Here is a 22,129-nt window from a genome sequence, read left to right as displayed (position 1 = left end):
TTTTAGAAAAATGACAGGATTTGATCTATCAGCTAGGTTTCCATTAACACTTTCAAAAATCCATAACTTTTTTTATTTTTCCATGTAAGGAGCTGTACGAGAGCTTGTTTTCTGTGTGACAAATTGTATTTCATAGTGACGGTATTTAATATTCCATGCCATCTACTGGGAAGCGGCAAAAAAATTCCATATGTATTGAAATTGGTGAAAAAAGGAATTTGTGCCGTTTTCTTGTGGGGAATTTATATAAGGAATCCCCCTGTGTGTATTTAGCATGAATCCAAAAAGCTGTTCAGGGATAAAGAATATGAACCTCATCCAGCTTCATATAAGGAATCCCCCTGTGTGTTTTAATCATTATGTCACTGCACAGTAAAAATGCAGATGTGTATACTACTAAATGTATGTTAAAAGTTGGGTGACATTCCCTATAGCGCTGTAATAGTCACCCTGAGTCGTGGTCACCCAGCAGGTTTATAGCTCCCGGAGAAGCGCTTCTGGATGTATAGGAATGTATGGAAGCTATAAAATTGAGCCCACTTATAGCATTGGTATGTTGTGCCAGTACACTCATTTTTATTCAAAACAAAACATTTAATGCTAATTCATGCATTACTCTAAGTGCCATGACATCAAAAGCTTTTACAACAGCTTCAGCTCTTTATCATAATGCAGAAACACTCCATTAAATTGCTATGGGTCACGCAGTATTCATTTACCACGCTTCTATGGATTATGTATGGCAAGTATGTATTTATGTTTAAACTGCACAAGACATTAAACACCGCCACAAGGGAAAACTCGGCCTCTTCTTTTCTTGTTACCGCTATCTCTTATTCATATCTGCAAAGTTTGCACATTAGAACCAGTCAGTAGTAATTTATGTGTTATTCTCTGCAGCTCTGTTAGATTGCCATTAAATAAGTAACAAGAAAATGAGATTATAATATTATAGCACTTACGTGACAGATAACTAGATACATTTTGAAAAACCTGATAGCTACCAATGTTTCAGTTATTGGCAGAGCTGTTATCTGCAGGTACTGTTCAGCCCAATGGAGCCTACACAACATTAGTAAGACCATTCTAATGCTATTGCAGATCATTTATCGCCTTCATTTTGATCACTGTAATTCCTTACTAATTGCTCTTCACTATTTGTTTTTCTAAATGCAGCAGTCAGGCTCATCATTCTGCCTGTTACATGGATTAATGCCAGAGCTTTTTCCAGTCACATGCTGTACATTGCATCTTTAATACATTTACACCTATCTTTTATCACAAAGTTCTATGATTGATATCTTGCATAATCAAATCATAATCAACTATCCAACATTTCCAGTTTCAAAAGTGTAATGAAAACAGGCAAGCAGGCCTATCACATTACCTTATGTAGCTTTTCAGCATTAACTGTCCGTGTTACTACTGCTTTCTAAATTATTTCACAAACCCATTGGATGTTTCCAACCCTAACCACTATGCTAGATGTATTTAAAGGCATCTTGTCAGCAGAAGCCTAATAAACCGCTTCCAGTATGTTGTCGAGCAACTTAACATCTTTCAGTTAATCTTTCTTTTGTGGTCCAGTGTGGTGTTATCAGCAACAGTCAACTTTGAAGTGTGATGTATGTTATTTGTATAAATTTAAGGAGGCTGAGAGATTAGCACTGAAGTCAAGCTCTCCCTGCCTCAGAATGCGCTCTCTGCTATACAAGTTGATTTTCTGGGAGTTTGAAACTTCATTCTATTGATCAACTAGTCTAAATTTTCAGTTTGCTTTGCAACCTACTCCCAAAGATGCTGGGGTGGCCAACACATGTCCTCTAGCGGCTGTTTTACTTCATTTGGCACACTATGATGTTTTCATGGCATATTTCCATCTATATTTAGTAATCCTTGCTTACTCCAAAACTTCCTTGCACCAAAATAGAACATCCTCCATTTTTGACTGATTCAACTCACCTTTTGCAGGAACAACTGAGCTTTTACCTCTTGGACTGAAAAACTGTCCATGAATCATCTTCCACTTTCTACCTATAAAAAAAGTTTTTTGGGTGGTCTGTGTTTATATCAAGCCTTGTACAACATTCTGTTTTAAATTGAATTAATTGGAATCTAGTATATCAGACCATTGTATCTCTTTGTTACAGTGATACAGCTACAGAACTGGTCTTTTAGGTACTGGTAAATTCTAGAAATGAATAGAGCAGCTAATAGTAAACTTTTGTTATATACTACATTAAGTTAAGCAGCTTTCAGGAGGATATGATTAAATCTTTCCATATTTAAAACATATTTTGATTTAGTTCTATGTAAAAAGTTAGACATTGTATCAGACTCCTTTATGTCAGTGAATACAGGACAGAAACTGATTTACAAAAAATGCTTAATAAGGAAGGAAAGCAAACGCACAGGATCATATTTACTTAATAAAAATCTAATACCAAGTTTGCTATTATCATCTGCAATATGGATTTGTTCAATTTTCCCAAAAGTTTACTTACATTTGAAGATTTTGACGAATTCTAATAGCATGTATTTATACTACTATGAGAGATTTTGCAAATTTTAAACAAATTTCGATTTCTTTCTTTTTTTTTTTCTTCAGCACATGTGGATCCCCGGGGATTGTCGCCTAGACAGATAAAAAGTGATAGTGATGATGACGACCTGCCAAATGTGACCTTAGATAGTGTCAATGAAACTGGATCTACAGCTCTTTCCATAGCCCGGGCAGTACAAGAGTGAGTATCATATTCTCCGACTGACAGTGATGACCATGCTTTCTGTGGCTCTAGGAAATGGAGACTCTACTGACCAGAGAGTAACCGTAACAGGAATAGATACTGTCACTAGATAAGATATTTCAAGTGAAAATAAAATATTTTCTAGGCAGTGCAATAAGCAGATGATGGACACGCGTCTCTTCCAGCTTCGTGTCTATACAAGAAAAAGCCACATAGAAGGACCTATGCAAAATGGTGAAAAAGGGGCGTTATGGGCATTTTGGCATTATTTTCCGCTACAGGGTTAAACACTGAGAATAACTGTGTTTAATTGCACACTGTAACAAATGGCCAGAAATCATACAGCAAAGACCCAAAGCTGTCATGGAGACAGGTTGTCACTTCTCGACAACGTCACAGGGAGTTTGCAGGTGTGTATGTTTTCTGGCCATTTGTTACAATGTACCATTGGCAAGGGCTAATTCATGGCTAATCCATGTGGAATTTATTGTATCCATTTATTGTACATTACTTATTCCTAAATTGTATCAAATGAGATTTCAGTGGATTCCCACTTTATGGCTCCATTACCTTCCAGCTAGATAATGAATACAAAATAGCAACATTGCATCAGAGACAAATGGATGACTGCTTTTATTAAATTAGTGTGACAAGAAATGTGTCCTAAAAAGTGTCTCTCATATCGGAAAAAATAAGCCCTCATTTGTCCACATTATAAAAAATATAAACATTTCATAGCCTGTAAAATATGTAAATATGCTCTGAATGGCTCTCCTTTCCTTCTATGCCTTGTTGTGTACCCATACACCACATACTTGGGTAAATCCATTTTATCCATAGTGAAAATTAACATCTTTGGGCCAAAATTAATGTATTGCCCAAAAGAATTACAAATTGTAAATTCCACCTCCTGTAAAAAAAAACCTAAAAGGTTAACAAACTTCTTAAAGATGGTTTCTCCTACATTGAGGGGTATAGTTTCTATATTGGGATAATTAATGGGGTTTTATCCTCTCAATGTCACTTAAAAACTGAGCAGGTACCTGTAAATATACATTTAGATTTCCATAGAATTCTTGGTGCAATTTCACATTTTTAAGCCTCACAACATCCTAGAAAAATGAGAGGATGCATAAAAAACCATGTATGATGCTGACATTAGGGAAATGTTAGTTGTGTGTTATTTTGGGTGCTATGACTATCTGCCTGAAAAGCAAATAATTTAGAAAATTGAGAATTTCTTTTTTTTTTGATAATTAAACACAAAATATATTATCCAAATTTTTCCACTAATTTGAAGTTCAACGTATGATGAGAAAACAGTTTCAGAATTACCTGGGTATGCATTTAAAGGTTATTGTGACACAGGGCACATATTAAAAATTGGGTTTCACTGAAAGCCCTAAAGTGGCTTGGTCGTTAAGGGGTTAACATATACTGCAGTACTGCAGATCAGAGAAGGCTGAATGACAGGCCTAGGAGTCTAGTATACCAACCAATAACCGCCTCCCGATGACCTATTGGGGAAAGGAGGAAGTTTGTGATGATCAAAGATGGCGGTGCCCGTGCCAGGAAATGCCTCCAGCATTTCTGTTGAAGGTACTTAAGTGGTTAACACCAGTGGTCGGTGCTGGTACAGTGATGTTACGAAGTGGTGTTTGCTCCAATTTGCAGCAAATACCTACCCTCTATGGATAGATTTGCCCATGAGCCTCTCCATACACCCAGCCCAACGCTGCACCGTAATAGGCTGGGGTTAAAGAAAATATACCATCAATTTTAATTATGATAAACCAGGGACACTTACTGAATTCAGGTACTGTGGACTTAGTAATCTTCTTATATTTGTTATCCATGGCCTCCTTTTTTCTAAAATCACCTTTTAACCACTTAATGACTAGGCCCTTTTTGGTTTTTGAGTTTTCATTTTTACTCCTCACATTTAAAAATCTAACTTTTTGTATTTTACCATGTAAAGAGCCTTATGAGGGCCCGATTTCTGCATAACAAATTGCACTTCCGAGGGACAGTATTTAATTTTCCATGCCTTGTACCAGAAAGCATGAAAAAAATTCCAAATTCGGTGAAATTGGTGGAAAAAACATTTGAGCGATTTTCTTGTGGGCTTGGTTTTTACGGTTTTCACTGTACCCCCCAAATGCCATCTTTTCTTTATTATTTAGATCAGTATGATCACTGGGATACTAAATTTATATAGTTTTTTCATGTGCTTTAATAACCTTCTGTACTAAAACAAAAATCTTATTTTTTTGATCTTCTGGTACCATTAACTTTTTCATACTTTTGCAAGATGACCTGACATTTTCATTGTTATCATTATAAGGACTGTATGGCCTTTTGATCGTTTTTTATTACATTTTTAGAAGTTGCAAAATGGTGAAAAAGGGGCATTTCGAGCATTTTGGCACTATTTTCCGTTACAGGGTTAAACACTGGGAATAACTGTGCCAATCGCACACTGTAACAAATGGCCAGAAATCATACAGCAAAGACCCAAGGCTGTCATGAAGACAGATTGTCACTTCCCGACAACGTCACAGGGATTGTATGTTTTCTGGCCATTTGTTACAATGTACTATTGGCATAGGCTAATTCATGGCTAATCCATGTAGAATTTATTGTATCCATTTATTGTACATTACTTATTCCTAAATTGTATCAAATGGGATTTCAGAGGATTCCCACTTTATGGCTGCATTACCTTCCAGCTAGATGATGAATGCAAAATAGCAACATTGCATCCCAGACAAATGGATGACTGCTTTTATTAAATTAGTGTGACAAGAAATGAATAGTCTGTAATAATCCCATGAACAGATACAAGAAGCATATGCTGTTACTCTCTTCTGTACAGCAAGAGCTCCCCTTAGTGGCTTCAGTTTGAAACACAGCTGCACATTTGGAGTCATTCATTCAGAAAATACAATCAGTATTTTTCAAGATTTTTTTTTTTAATATAATTTTTTTTTCTTGGAAAAGTGGGTGGTGAAGGAAAGTGGCAGCCACTACATTTTTCACATATTTTTTTATCCAGGCTTCTGGGAAAGCTATGAGGAAGTATATCGAATAAAGACTTTAGTGGAAAATAGTCTTTCATTATATGTAATGAAACATCTTCAACCAACAAAGATAAACGTATAAATCACAGTTATACACTTTGTCTGGCCTAATCCAACAAGCACATCTTCTTGCTAAGAGCAAAGAAAACTACAATTTTATAAAAATACTAATATTTTAATTCTGTAATAAATTATCTAAAATACATATCATATAAAATCACTTACAAACAAAGGAGCACTGCAAGTATACAATATCCAGACAATAGACAGTGCAAACTGAATGTCAATTGTATAAAAAATCAATACATTAGTAAAAATTCAAAATGCAGAAATACAATAAATATAAATAAATCAACCTAAAAGGACAGGAAACATACACCCTTTAGGCTACCTGCACGCAATGTTTTTTTCTTTGCCCACAAACCACAGATCTCTAGTATGTTTTTGCAGTCAGTGCGTCTTCTTTTAACAGTTTGGAGCCATAGGTCCGTAAAAATAATAGTCCAAATGTCATCCATATGTCTTCTCTTTGCAGATCTGCAAAAAACATAAAGCAGGAAAACGTCAATAGCTTTTTGTCCTATGATTGTGTTACCTAGTAAATGCTCAGCAAATACAGACTGCTTACGGCTGACACCTATGTTTTTGGGTCCCAGTAAATCTTGGACGGCTGAGGCCCCAAAAACAAGCCGGTATATGACCTGTGCTGAGTTTTGCTTCTTGGGCAGTCAGCTCACACACGGGGCAATGTGCTTAAGCCCATATAAATACATAGATACCTGTGTTAGCCATTGAAACAATGGCTTCCACACAGCGAAAAAAAATGTTTTTGTGTGCATGAAGGCTTATTCAGACAGAAATCTCAGGGATCTACGTTTTTTTGTCAAGGCCTCTTGCACAGTTGTGTGCAGTTCATTGTCTGAAAAGCACAATTGGACCTTCCCAAGAAGTCAACTTTTGTCTAAATCAGTGAACAGTTCTCTCCATCAAATGTCTTGGGAATCATCAAGATGTTTTCTGGCATAACTGAGACAAGCCTTTGTTTTTTTTGCCATATACCATTGCCATTTTAGCCAAGTCTCTTTTTATGGTGGTCTAAGGCAAGTGAGGCCTGTAGATGTTTGGATGTTGTGGGGTGTTTTTGTTACCTCTAGGTTGAGTAGTTCCTGTTCTCTAGGTTCACCACCGTTCCATTATGCCCAAATGATGAATACATGGATCTCAGTGTGGCTCTCTTGAGTCCCATAATTGGGGAGATGGGTTTATAACCTTTCACAGCTCTCAATTACTTTGTTTATATTTGTTCCTGAATTTCTTTGGATTTTTCCATTTATGTCTAGCTTCTGAGGATCTTTTGGTTTCCTTCACTTGGTCAGGCAGATCTTGTAGGTCTTGCAGGAGCCTTCTTGCTTTAGATCAATTGTGGCAGTTATCAGGCCTGCGTTAGGCAAGGGGAATTCAACACAGCTTACAAAGAAGGAAGAAAACACAGTTAATTTATGTTTTAAGGGACGGGGGAATTGCTTCTTCACACAGGAAAATGTGATGACTTTTTCCCTTTAGTAATAGAGACCTTTGTTTATAAACAGCACCTTGGCTTTACTTGTGTTATGTTTGTTTGTTTGTTACATATTTGAATTTGTTTGGTAATCTGAAACATGCATGTGTGATAAATTTCTAAACGAATAAGAAATTAGGGAGGGGGCAAATACTTTTTCCCACACTGTTTTTGTATGTATAACTGATTCTTCGCTAGAGCTAAACAAAAAGAAAGGAATAAAGTGAAATAAATGGACATAATAAATTAGCTTCAAGTGCACTATTGGAGAAACCGATCTCAGCTGCAGAATTTATAACGCCATGATTCCTTGGCATGCTATGCTGAGAACAGAAGGTTCTGCTGGCATCACTTCAGGAGAATTTGATAACAAAGTTTTGGGCCAAGAGGAGGAGGAGAACACATAATCTTATTTCTTGTAATGATATCTGTGGTTGATCTCTCATAATAATTTTTAAGGTGGGAAGTGATACGTTAAACGTAAAGGTTACTGAGCTACAATGCCAAGTGTGCACCCCGGGGCCCTATGAGGGTTTTGGGCCACCACTAGTGTTAAGTTTAAGCATGTGCATCTATGTACATGTGCAGGGAATCCATAGGGGGCTCCAGTCACAGTCTGGTCAGAAAAGGTGGCCTAGGCCTCCAAGCCCCAGTATTTTTCCCTCTATGAAAATGGTACAGGAGTGGAAGCTGAGCCCTGCACTGGATTCCACCTTTAAATTGTGGCAGTTGTTACCAAAATCCCTCATTCAAATGAGAGGTGATCTTCTGGCTCACCAGACTAGATTGCTGCCTCTGACGCCATGGGTCCTGAGTTTAAATCCTACGTGTGACGCATCTCCAGATCTCTATGAGTGATAAATGTTACTTCTTATTTATTTACTATATTTCTTAACCATATAGAAAATTGAATTATACTAACATTATATTTAAAACAGAACATTGATCAATCAAAAAATACTACAAACATGTCTGCTATATATCCAATAAAGTGCAGAATACAAATCTAATATAAATAAATACATGACAATTTCATTGTGTTAAATGCATAGAAACCACATAAATAAATAGGCAAAACCCTGAATTCCTATATAGAATGATACTAATTATACAAAATAGTAAAAATATCACAACAGAGACTGTAGCATAAGTTAATAGAAATATAGAGGGAAAACAGCAATATACCATAGCTTAGAGGTCTAGTCCAAAAACTAGACCATAGCTTTTACTTCATGTATTCAAATGAACTACATATGACATCCTACATCACCAATGTAATTTATATTGGATTGCAACGACTGGAGCAAAATGTTTCTGATACTTGCAGTGTTGTTAATTTTATGTTGTATACTATGCTGTGAGTTACTTCCTTTTGTGAATATATTCATGAGTTTTTGTGTTTGTGGTTTTTGCAGCTCAGTCTCTCCATTTAGCATTGAAAGCACAAGACGCCAGCGAAGGTCCGAATCACCAGACTCCAGGCGGAGGAGAATACACAGGTGTGATTTTGAAGGATGTAACAAGGTCTATACAAAAAGTTCTCACTTGAAGGCACATAGAAGAACTCATACAGGTAGAGTACCAATCTTCACATTCAGTTTCTTACTTGCTAACAAAGATAACCTGTTGCTTTTAGAGTGAATATTAAAAATCATAGACTATATAAAGTGCCAAATGAATTGAAATTTACATATATGAGAAGGACAGGATGTCATGTGACACATTTTGAACTTGTCGAGCATATTGAGGTTTACCAAGTTATCTCAAGTATTCTGTAAAAAAAAAAACTGAATGAATTGGGAAGTATTTATACTTTAGATTTTTCTTTCATTCTCTTTTGGTGCTATTTACCGTATAAACTCGAGTATAAATCGACCCAAGTATAAGCCGAGGCCCCTAATTTTACCACAAAAACCTAGAGTACTCGAGTATAAGTACTCGAGTTTGGGTTTTCAGCACATTTTTTGTGCTGAAAAACTTGGCTTATACTCGAGTATATATGGTAATTAAATAATTTTTTTTATTGCTGATTGTAACTGGGGCAAAGCCTTATCACTGGGAATACAGCCCCTGTGGGCAGAAGGCAGGTTTGAGCCATTTTACGACCAAGCAATTTTCTTTCTTGAATTCAGAAAGTCTTCTGGCCCCTTTAATTTTTTTTGTTTGTAGTCTTTTTCTAAATACTGAACTCCCCTTCAACCCATCATTCTATACTCAATACCCACTAATTATAATAAATTGGCAGCATTTTGGAGAGCAGAAGAGCCTTAGTAAGAGGTGACCATTAACCCAATGCTGTACAATCTGACAGAGTAGCTACCTGACAGAGCTTTAACATACAAAACAATGTGGATATGGAGAATATAGAATATATACTTTATTCAAACCCACATTCTAAAACATTTAAAAATAACCCATATGAGGGAAGAATAAACACCTCACTCACAAAAGCTTAGGTCAGAATACATGCAGAACATTAAAGATTATCCCCCAGTATATAATAGTGATTGTAAGTAACAGAGTACCACCATTGATTATGTTATATGTAAACGAATGTATATAGATGTGCAGAAGAACCATCCTTTCTAAGGGACCAAATGACTACATGTATGAGAAATTATCTTCTCCCAGGTAATTTTTTTTTTATAACCTCTACTTTGAAGAAATGTTTATATATGGCAGATTAATTAAATTGAATGGGGAGCACAAGTTTTGGTGTTCTGACCGTAAGCGCATAATACAGGCAGTCCCAAGATAGGGTCCATAGGTTTGTTCTTAAGTTGAATTTGTATTTAAGTCGAAACTGTATAATTTATAATTGTAGATCAAGACAAAAAAATTTTTGCCCCAGTGACAATCAGAGTTTAAATTTTTTTTGCTGTAATGGGACCAAGGATTGTCAATAAAGCTTCATTGCAGACACTTTACAGCTCAATATTGCAGTCTGGGACTAAAGAAAAGCATCCAGAGAGCTTCACCAGAGGTCACAGTGGGCAGAGGGGTCCGTCTTTAACTATGGGTCATCTGTAAGTCAGGTGTCCTTAAGTAGGGTACCGCCTGTACTAACAAGCCTCCTGGTGTGTGTCAGCACACAGAAAACATTTCACTAACATTATATTTAAAACGGAACATTGATCAATCAAAAAATACTACAAATATGTCTGCTGTATATCCAATAAAGTGCAGAATACAAATCTAATATAAATAAATACATGACAATTTCATTGTGTTAAATGCATAGAAACCACATAAATAAATAGGCAAAACCCTGAATTCCTATATAGAATGATATTAATTATACAAAATAGTAAAAATATCACAACAGAGACTATTTTAGCTCCTAACAGAGCTTGAGAGGATCTTGGTGACATCCCACCCACCGAGACTAGAAGCAAGAATCACTAATCTTGAGTTGCTTAAAGGGGTATTCTCATCTGGAAATTCACATTTATACTAATTCATCTGGCATATTCAAACATTTCTCCAATTGGATGAGAAATGTACCTGTATGAAGATAATTTCCCATAAATATAGTTGTATATCATCCCTTAGAAACGAGACAGCTGTCCTTGGACACGACTACACCACACTCTGGTAGAGCTGGCGATGCGTACGCTATTGAACCCTGCCCGACCACCTGGATTCAATGTTCATTACCACAGGACGGCTGTGGCACCTGCAGTAACGCCATTTCATATGCAAAAACCATAATAAGTCTTTGTACAATTACTCCAGCACTGGTGGTCATATCCAAGGACAACAATCTTGTTTCTAAGGGACAACATGGCTACATTTATAGGACACTATCTGCACACAGGTATATATTTTTATAATAACGTGCAGTTGAAGAAATGTGAGTAAAGGCTATAAATTTATTATTCTTTCAATAAATTTTTGCTATTATAGAACAAGGGTATAGCGTAACAAAATGTAAAAAAGGTAAAGACATTCCAAATGCTTTGTAAATAGCACCCGGTGATCATGTGACCATGTGGGTAAAAAAAAACGAAGCTATTGTACAATTACTGTACTGTGTATTCAGGAATGCAGAATTGGTAAACTGGCCCTGGCTGTTGTATGGGCCATCCATCTGTCACTCACTAACTCTTGCTACTTCCCGACCTTGTGCAGCTTTGGGAACGCACCTCATATATTTAATTGTTCTGATGATGAGGTTTGAAATAACTTTAATTAAGTTTACAGTTAGACCACTATTGCACAATTGCTGGATACATTTACTTATTAAATTTTGTATACTTATGGATTGTTTTTAGAGTGCCAGGTAGGAAAATTTTGTAGAAAATGTTGAAGGATATTTTGAAGCAAATATGACATTTAAAGCTATAGTTAAGGGTTTTATTGTAATATTATTAAAATGTACGCAACGAAAGAAAGATCAGCGATTTACAGAAACATTGCAATGATCCCCTCTGCCACTAGATGGTGAACTAGAATTACATATGACTGTGTAATGTCGGTTACAAGAGGTTTATTTTGATACTGAAACAATAGGGTTTTTTATTTTAATTATTTTGTTTGATCTAATTTTCTTACATCATCGCTATTTTTACTGAAAACATCAAACGCGATTAGGCAAATACATAATGCTGTGAATGCCTGGGGTTATATAGTCATTTTGAGGTTACAAATTCCTTACCAGTCCATGAGAATGATCTCTTCAACTCACAAGTCTCATCCTTGCCTCGTCTTCAAGTCTGTAAGGAAAAATAAAAGTAAATCAATAACCTGTTAATAGAGATGTATCTAAGAAAGCAGAAGAAAACTACTGTTGGTGAATGCCGAAAGCGTTTTTGTCATTATTCTATATTGTATTAGTATTATTATACTATTCTATACAGATTAGTCTCAATGCCTTTACATTTAATTAGAAGTGAGTTTTCTGGATCCACAAAATGACAATAACAAATTAGGTCTACTCAATAACATGATTTATGACTTTGTATATGTACATTCATACTACCAACCTGATTTATAGATTTTCATCAATAGATTCTTTTATTATGCATTATTTATGCATAAATCTTAATGTGAATGTTCCCTAATTTTTTAGGACTCCACTTAACACTATAAATTATTTTGGTCGTATCTCTCTTTTTTAGATTAAAAAAAAGCTCGCAATATCCTGAATAGAAGTTTACTCCATACACTGGATATACTAGACTTGAAGGAGTAGCACCTGAGAACCCCCCCCCCCCCCAAAACAGTGGCCCCAAGTCTCTCGGTTTGAATCCTGGCTGCAGCTGAACACTGCCGTTCATTAAATCTTTTAAGGATTGCAAAATAGAAGCAGATCTCAGTGCTTGACTGTGTGAATCACGTCTAATTGCATGGATATGCAGGACACATACATTACTGAAATGGGGGGCACTGTATATGTGATGATCAGTAAAGGTCCCCCCATACTGATCTAGTCGTTTTCTTCTATCCAGTGCATAGGGAAAATCTTGTTTTAGTCTGAAGATCCCTTTAAATAAAACCTTCCTGGCTACCTGCAGCCACCTCAAGAGGGAGAAAAAAACTTGCTACATAGTTTTTGTACACTGAACGTAAGTGGTTTTCCAGGAATTTCTCTGAGTTCCTGCAGCGGTTGGAAGCTATAAGTATAGCCAGTATAATGACAACCTTCAGCTGAATTTTCCTTTTAAAGGAAACCTTTCACCACAAAACTGTACAATAAACCATGAACAGTACCTTTTATCAGTGATTATAATTGAGTTGTGCCTGTGTGGGTACACTGTGTTGGTGCTTTGGCACAAAAAAGACTACCGTATTATTCCCCATCATTATCATCTCAGATCCAGTCAAGAGGCGGGAGAGCAATTAAATCCAGTCAGCCTTCTCCGCCTCCAACCTGTGTATGGTAAAATCTGCCCCATCACATGCCCTTTGTAGCGTATGTGCAGTGCGCCTGACATGCCGGTGCAGGCCATCTCACCCCCATCCAGCTGCAAATGTGATTGGCTCTGACAAGAATGAGCTCTCCGGCCTTGCTCCAAAGTGCATGTGCACGTTACACGAGTCACCCCAAACCAACATGTCAGGCGCACCATCCATGTGCTAGGTTTTTCGAACAGCCTGTACTGAGGTGGAGCTGGGGGCTGAGACAAGGGGCATGTGGAGGTACTGATTTTACCAGCCACAGTGTGTGGATTCAAGAGCTCTCCCGTCCCCTTGACTGGATCTGAGATGAGAATGATGGGAAACAAAAGTTTTTTCTTTGGCTGAAGCACCAAATGCAGAGGACCCACACAGGCACTATCACACCACCATTGGAATCACGAACATAAGCATGTTCGTGGTATATTATAGAGTTTTATGGTGACCGGTTACCTTTATAGTCTTATCCTTTTTACCCTTTAAGGTTATTCTTGTTGTTTTGTCCTGTTCACACAACGGCTCATGCACCAATAAAATCCTCCACAAGAAAAGACACCGTCAAGCTAGACTGTCATCGCATTTTGCATCTTCTTTGTACATGGCGATTTATGTTTTTATGGATAGCAGAGTAGTACAAAAGTGCTTTTATAACATCTGGGATCATGTTTGTCCTGAATATAAAAAGATTAATAATTATAGAGAGGAACATAAATTACCATCAGCTAGCTCATGTCATAGGCTTGTATACAGTAATTCTAACATGGCCGAAAAAGAATTGTATGAAACCATTTTTGTACCATGTCATGTAAAAGTCATTCTTAAGAAATCGGATCTTAAACAACAAGTCTCCTGACAAAACAATCACCAACATGCCCATTCATTGAATATAAGTTGCATTGATTTATGCCCTAGGTTTTGACGCTATTAGCTTTGTGACCCGCTCATTAATGACCGGTGGTTTGTCCCTGTTTTTTATTATTTTGAGGTTTCTTGTCCCTGGTGTCTACATTTTGTAATATCAGCCTGTTCTGATCTCAGGAAATTGTCTATAATTCTTATGTAACAGGCGGTTGTATATAGTGTATACAATCTGGCACTACCGGATAATTCTCAATGACCAAGTGATGCAAGATAACCGCATGGAGATTTTTGTGAGTTTTTGTTCCATATTTTTGTTAGGGCTGTGGAATCGGGGACAGTTTTAAGTGGAAATAAAATGGAGCGTATTTGTTATCGATGTTGTAGAATTAACTTGATGCAAATATCATTGCATATTTGATCTAATGGGTAACTAGGAAAGTTAAGAACTTTAACAATATAATAGGGGGGATTTAACAATGTGTCTCAGGTTCCACCAATTTCTAGCTGGAAAACACTTGTCTTTTGCTGCACCAGATTTATCACTGTAATGATGAATTCTGGTGCAGTATAAGACTGTCGGTTCCTGCTTTAGACCTACTTTTAGTTGGTCTAAACTGTGCGCCAGAATTTTGGTTGCACTGACCAGGGCCGATTCTAGCATATTTGCTGCCTGAGGCGAATATTAAAATGCTGCCCCCCCCCCCCCCCCCGCGCTCCTTAAACTTTACTAACAATTAACAACCCTACAGACAGCTCCCTGACACTGTGTGACTGACTACAGGATCTGAGAGGCATTAGTGGCATCTAGTACCTTATAGATGACAATCTCTTCCATCAGGAGGACTTTATTCTGGGTTCTCCAATCCATGACGTATCACAGGTGAATTCACGGCCGGATATCTTCAGCTCCGTGCAGCATCTCCACCCGGCGTCCCTAAAAATACCACAGTCACTTACAGTATGAAGTATATACCCCTCACAACACAACTGACCGCACTCTCCACACATATAAAACATCCCTTCATTATATATATTCTACTGGAATTATAGCATACACAGCACCAATCAATATACAACACCCCCAATTTATTAATACAGACCCCTAACATTTGGTTTAAATGATGCAAAGTAATCTATTGTATCCTATCACTAATATATCCCACCCTGTTATTATGTTACATGTGATTTTATATTCAGTGCTACCCTGATTAATGTAAATATATAGCATCCCCTAATATACAGCCCTCCAGCTTAGTAATATACTGTATCGCATATACAGTTCCCCCGCTCAGTAATATACTGTACCCTATATACAGCCCTCCCAGCTTAGTAATATACTGTATCCCATATACAGCCCCCCCTGCTTAGTAATATACTGTATCCCATATACATCCCCCAGCTTAGTAATATACTGTATCCCATATACATCCCCCCAGCTTAGTAATATACTGTATCCCATATACATCCCCCCAGCTTAGTAATATACTGTATCCCATATACATCCCCCCAGCTTAGTAATATACTGTATCCCATATACATCCCCCCAGCTTAGTAATATACTGTATCCCATATACAGCCCCAGCTTAGTAATATACTGTACCCCATATACAGCCCCCCCAACTTAGTAATATACTGTATCCCATATACATCCCCCAGCTTAGTAATATACTGTATCCCATATACATCCCCCCAGCTTAGTAATATACTGTATCCCATATACTGCCCCCCAGCTTAGTAATATACTGTATCGCATATACAGTTCCCCCGCTCAGTAATATACTGTACCCTATATACAGCCCTCCCAGCTTAGTAATATACTGTATCCCATATACAGCCCCCCAGCTTAGTAATATACTGTATCCCATATACATCCCCCCAGCTTAGTAATATACTGTACCCCATATACAGCCCCCCAGCTTAGTAATATACTGTATCCCATATACATCCCCCAGCTTAGTAATATACTGTATCCCATATACAGCCCCCCAGCTTAGTAATATACTGTATCCCATATACAGCCCCCCAGCTTAGTAATATACTGTATCCTATATACAGCCCTCCCAGCTTAGTAATATACTGTATCCCATATACATCCCCCCAGCTTAGTAATATACTGTATCCCATATACATCCCCCCAGCTTAGTAATATACTGTATCCCATATACATCCCCCAGCTTAGTAATATACTGTATCCCATATACAGCCCCAGCTTAGTAATATACTGTATCCCATATACATCCCCCCAGCTTAGTAATATACTGTATCCTATATACAGCCCCCAGCTTAGTAATATACTGTATCCCATATACAGCCCTCCCAGCTTAGTAATATACTGTACCCCATATACAGCCCCCAGCTTAGTAATATACTGTATCCTATATACAGCCCCCAGCTTAGTAATATACTGTTTACCCCCCAGCTGAAATCTGGCCCCATATAAATATATAACACCCCCAGGAAAAGAAGAATCTGGCCTCATACAATATATACAGCCCCCCAGTATAAAATTATTCTGGCCCATATAATATATATAGCACCCCCACCCCAGTATAAATGACTCTGACCCCATATAGTATATACTGCATCCCCCCTAGTATAAAACATTTCTGGCCCCATATAATATATCAACCCCCCCCCCCCACACACACACACACACACAAACACACACACACACAGTTTAAAACAATTATGGCCACATATAATAAATCAAACTCCCCCCCCCCCCCAGTATAAAACAAGTATGGCCACATATAATGTAAAAAGCACCCCCCCCCCACAGTATAAAACAAGTATGGCCACGTATGACGTATACACCCCCCCACACACAGTATATGACAATTATGGCCCCCACTCCCCCTTATCAGTCAGATTAGAACTAATGAAAGTGCATGAAAAATAATAAAAAAATCATACTCACCTGCAGGCAGCTGCTCCCTCGGCGCGGCTCCGTTCTTCACGCTGCTCCGCACAGTGACACAGGCGTCGTGACGTCATGACGCCTGTGTCACTGATTAGAACGGAGCGACGCAGCAGCCGGAAAGGCGCTGCGTCGCTCCGCATATAAATCGCGCCTGTGTCTTAAAGAGACAGGCGCGATTTATTTAGCTAGTGGGCGATTCGGGCGTTAATGGACGCCCGAATCGCCCACTTTAGAGCGGCGAATTTCGCCGCCCTGTACAGGGACCCGCAATCTGCCGCCTGAGGCGAGATTTTCATCTCGCCTCATGGCAGATGCGGCCCTGGCACTGACAATTTCCCACAAGCCACACCCCCTTAAAGTCAGAGAAAGTGCCAAAAAAGGTCTAAAAGCCTTGATAACTGTGGTACAAGGCATTTTAGACTGTTTTTGGCACCCCCTAATATGTTTTGTTTTATCAAACCCAGAAACTTAAATTGTATTTGCCATAGTAATGCTATAGTAATTCCTGGTATAAAGCTGCAGCTGTTCTTTGCCATGATCTTCTTTGCAACTTACCATTAAATGATTGCCTCTAGTACATCTCTACTTCTGTTGTCTTGTTCTTGAATCGGAACCTGTTTATGGATATTATCAATCATTTTCTGGATAATTCATAGATCTGTCTAAACCAATTGGTTTGGCAAAATAAATTGGTGGGACAGGATCTATTCTTTTAAGGAAAGAAAATGGGAACTATAGAAGAAGACCCAATACTTCTTCATTCTCCATGCATGTTAAAATATGAAGATAATGGTTCACACATTTAGCTGCGGGGCCCTTAATGGGAACCTACCACCACAAATCTACCTATGAAGGTAGATCGAGTGGTAGGTGGATCAATAGGATGTGAGGATAGCCCTTTTAAGGACTAATCCTCACGTCCCCGCACTTTTTGGTAACTTTAATAAAACTAGTATGCAAATTTTGTTATGCGGCTACTGGGGCGTGGAGTAGCCACGTCTGAGGTTACCCGAGGCGGCTACTCCACGCCCCGTTAGCCTCTTATCTCCTCCTACTCACTATCTTAGGCGCACAGCCCTCGTCCAACGATCCTGCAGTCTGCGCATGCGCAGAACAGGAGGCACGCTCCTGTGCAGCCCGGCTTCAGAGCAGTGACCGCGCAGGCGGGGGCCTACTGTTCTGCGCATGCGCAGATGGCAGGATCGGTGGACCAGGGTGCGCAGCTACGAGCTGCATGCCGAAGATAGTGAGTAGGAGGAGAAAAGAGGCTACCGGAGCGGTAATAAAAGTTACCAAAAAAGTGCGGGGATGTGAGGATTAGCCCTTAAAAGGGCTATCTTCACGTCCTATTGATCCACCTACCACCGATCTACTTTATAGGTAAATTTGTGGTGGTAGGTTCCCTTTAAACACCGTGGGGCAGATTTACCAATCACTGCTCAGCTAATATTTTACAAGTGCTCATGAATATTTTAAAGGGGATCTGTGATTGGTTGCCATGGGCAACTACAAATATTCTGGCTTTCAGACAGCTTGATAAATCTTCCCCTATGTGTGGAATTTATTATGACCAGCGTATTGAACACCAGTTTTCATTTCCCCTGCACTGGCATACTACACAGCATATTTACTAAATCTGGAGGTGTGTCTTGCCACTGGGATGAAATCGGCATCAGTTTTCTGGTGGAGACTATAATAAATATGGAGGACTGGGGTATACACGAACAGGCCCTGCCACTTTCACAGAAAGTGGGTGTGTTTCGGGAAACCACCAAAAAGTAGAAATCCCTGCTGTGAGCCAGGAATTGCCACTTTTCCGATCCTTTGTCTGCCTGAAAACCAGCGGACAAGACTTTTGTACATCTAATATTCTGTCCACCCTTGACATGTCTGAAAATGTAAAAAGCTGAAACCATAGTATGACTCCCAGCATTTTTTTCTTATAGATCTTAGCCATGATTACATTGTAAAACATAGTTACAATGTGACAGTCTTGAGCTCATAGAATTGACAAAAAGGGTTATTCTAGAGGTTTATCAGTCAACATCAAGTGCATTGATATAGAACCAGGCCCAAATGACTAAAATCACATTGTAGAGACAGTTCTCAATACATAGATTAAAGTGAAAGGTTCGGCCTGCGTACTTGGCAAAAGTGTCATTAGTGCATTAACTAAAATATTAGAAATTGGGTGTGCCATTCCTTGTCTTCATCCACAAAGACACAATTACGAAGGGCATTCATAATGCTCTGAGCAAATAGAAAGGTTTGCCACTGAAAACCTTTTATTTCAAACCCATTAGTGATGTTTTTATTAGTGATGTAATGCCAATTGTAGTACATGACTCGTGTATCATTTAAGTGAAGAGGAGTTATCTATTGTTAACCCATTAACTATGCCTCCTGCACTTGTTCTGTTTTGCTACCTAACACTGTCCTTTTTAAGCTATGGGACTATGTGGCTTCTCCACTGAGCTTGGGTCGCCAAGATAAGAGACCACTCTCTGCTGCAGAACAGGTAGGGAAGGAGGGATGTCCATCCATGCAGCAAGATAAAACTGTGCTCTGCACTCCATAACTGTCTTTTGTGCCTGAATAGAGCTCCTGACCATCCAGTGTGTAGGGATAACCTGTAATGGTTGGTGTAGACAACCCCCAAAAAAGGTAGCAACATGTGTATTGGTGATATCTTAATGATGTACATAATACCTGCTGTAGTCATTGATGTTGCAATATTAGACACAACACTTGTATTCAGGAAATCCTTTAAACAAGACCTGCTGGGGTTCCTTAAAGCCTGGTATTGAGAAATACTCCCAAGAGTGATTATATTTTCACAGGCTTTGACAATGACAATCCATTGCATGTACCTGACTCTATACACAGAGATTACTAAGGTCACGTACTACAGCGCAGCAAATTAATCATTAACTGTATCTTTTTATATTGTACACGCAGCAATAATGTATTTTACTAAAAATAGATATGAATTGGTAGGTCAAGCCAAAGTGTGGAAATAACAGCACGTCTTTTCTTGAGCACTACTATGCTATCTTACTAAGGCAATAGGACACGGAGAAGACATTCTTGTAGGTTTTTTACATAGAACGATGTCTGGCACTACTCATATCTTATATGTGTCAGTAGGGATAAACACATATGTAATGTGTCCAATAGCAAAAATAAGAATTCACCCTTAAGTGACTTTTTTTTCCAAAAATTATCTTTTTTCAGTATGTGGAAGATTTTTCACAAATTCCCATATATTCTTGACAACCCCCCCCCCCCACCTAGAAATCCTAAAAAGAACTACAATCGTGTCTCTAACTGCAACTTAATTTACTAAAGTACAAAAATGGAATTCTTAGTAATATACTGTAGCTAATAATAGTACCTGTTTGTTGGTGTCCATGTGCGAGGATATGTAGTTAGGAGCATCAACTGCTGAGAGAGGTAGGGATTACAGATGAGTAAAACTATTTGTTGGTTTTTTGACTCAATACAAATCTGTAATTTTAGGTATCAAATCTAATTGTGGGAAAATGAAAAAATTGTAGAAACTGAATTAGACAAGATTGGACCTTTTTATAAAAAATCTGTGTATTGGAGTACCAGGGAGGTTTTTAAGCCAATTTCCAGGACAACTGAAACAGCATTGGCTTGGGCTAATTTGATTCAAACCCAAAACGGATCTTTTGAAATGATCAACAAAGCTTCTACGACTGGATTCTGGGATGATTCGCTCCTGTCTGGTAGGGGGACAACAAACACCCTTTCTTTACTCCGTAATAGGCTGTGACTACTGATTGAAGTGAACGGTCAGGCTTGGATAGCTGTGTGTTTTACAAGCCCACAAATAAACTATAACAGTCTCATTTACATACATACAGCACCTTGCCTTTACATTTACTTTTTGTTGTTTATCCTTCAGAATCCTTTATTTTTCCATCTTTATTAGTCATATGTTGTCTACTTCCTGCTATATAAAACAGCCCAAACATTTTGTTACTTGTTGGAGAACTCTCATTTCTCTTCTTCATTCTTCCTTCTTAATTATATGATAGTCTATTTGACCTGCAGGTATTTCTGTACACTTTAGGATTGCATGTTTTTTCGGCATAGGCCCAAAAGGTAATTAACAATGTTTTTATGCTCTATAGTTATGCGACTCCCTGCCCAAGAGCCAAATCTTTGTGTGTGACTAGATTTTACTACTTAGAACATCATTATACATTGTCAGTCATCTAAGATGTGGGAGATCTGCACAGCTACTTTATGTTAGAAATATCATCTTTTTCTATTGTGTCAGGCATGAGAATCTCAGCATTTTGTTCTGTTTTTAATGAGTCTGTACACTAACTGGTGCCAGGATGAAGTTAACTATGATGTTTGAGTTGCTTGTTAGTCATTTTAGAACCCTTTTCCACAGTTATTTGAGTTGTGTGCCTCCATGCTGGGACAGGTTTAAAAAAAGCCGCCTATGTTTGCCTTCCTTTTATTACACAGTAACCGCACATATGTTAAACAAAGCTAATGTGTTTAATGCAACCGAAACCAAACTTTTATTGTAAAACAAGACAGTGGCTTTGTGCAGAGTATTGGGTAACCCTTTCCTCTTTTATGAGCTGCTATAAAAGCATCTTACAAATGACTATAGGGATCTCATACTTCACAATATGAAGTACTCTAAAGACTGCCACGCAATAAGCGAAAGCAAAATGAAGCATAGAACTTGAATAACTAATACCAAACATTGGGTAAAGTGCATCCTTTTGTCTGTCTAATAAGCAGCAATGTATAAAAGAGTCATAATATGATAATATTTTTGGACACCAGTGTGTAACCTACAAGTTAACTAGTTAAAATTTTACCCATGTAACTTTTTCACTCTGTAATAATATAGGGGATGACCTGTGCTGTCATCTCTGTAAAGATATACTGTACCTCTGTAATATATGTAATCAGGGTATAGAAGTACTTATGTTCTCAGGTTTTTACCCAACAGAAGGTAAACTACGTATGTCAATTTACAGGGAAGCTTAAAGGCAGCATGTTACAGAGCAGG

General features: G+C 38.1%; 1 protein-coding gene across 6 annotated transcripts in view; it reads left to right on the top strand.

The window, feature by feature from the left end:
• Nucleotides 1-22,129, top strand: part of KLF12 (KLF transcription factor 12) — a 169,517-nt gene that overhangs the window by 132,850 nt on the left and 14,538 nt on the right. For all 6 annotated transcript variants that reach the window (XM_072135340.1, XM_072135338.1, XM_072135339.1 and 3 more), the window contains 2 exons: nucleotides 2,609-2,744; nucleotides 8,801-8,958. In XM_072135340.1, the coding sequence (XP_071991441.1) occupies nucleotides 2,609-2,744; nucleotides 8,801-8,958 (294 nt within the window). The remainder of the gene's footprint in view (nucleotides 1-2,608; nucleotides 2,745-8,800; nucleotides 8,959-22,129) is intronic.

The sequence above is a fragment of the Engystomops pustulosus genome, chromosome 2, assembly GCF_040894005.1.
Source record: "Engystomops pustulosus chromosome 2, aEngPut4.maternal, whole genome shotgun sequence".
Taxonomy (NCBI): Eukaryota; Metazoa; Chordata; class Amphibia; order Anura; family Leptodactylidae; genus Engystomops; species Engystomops pustulosus.
Note: the sequence above shows the minus strand (reverse complement) of the source record. Positions and strands in the feature narration are given on the sequence as shown.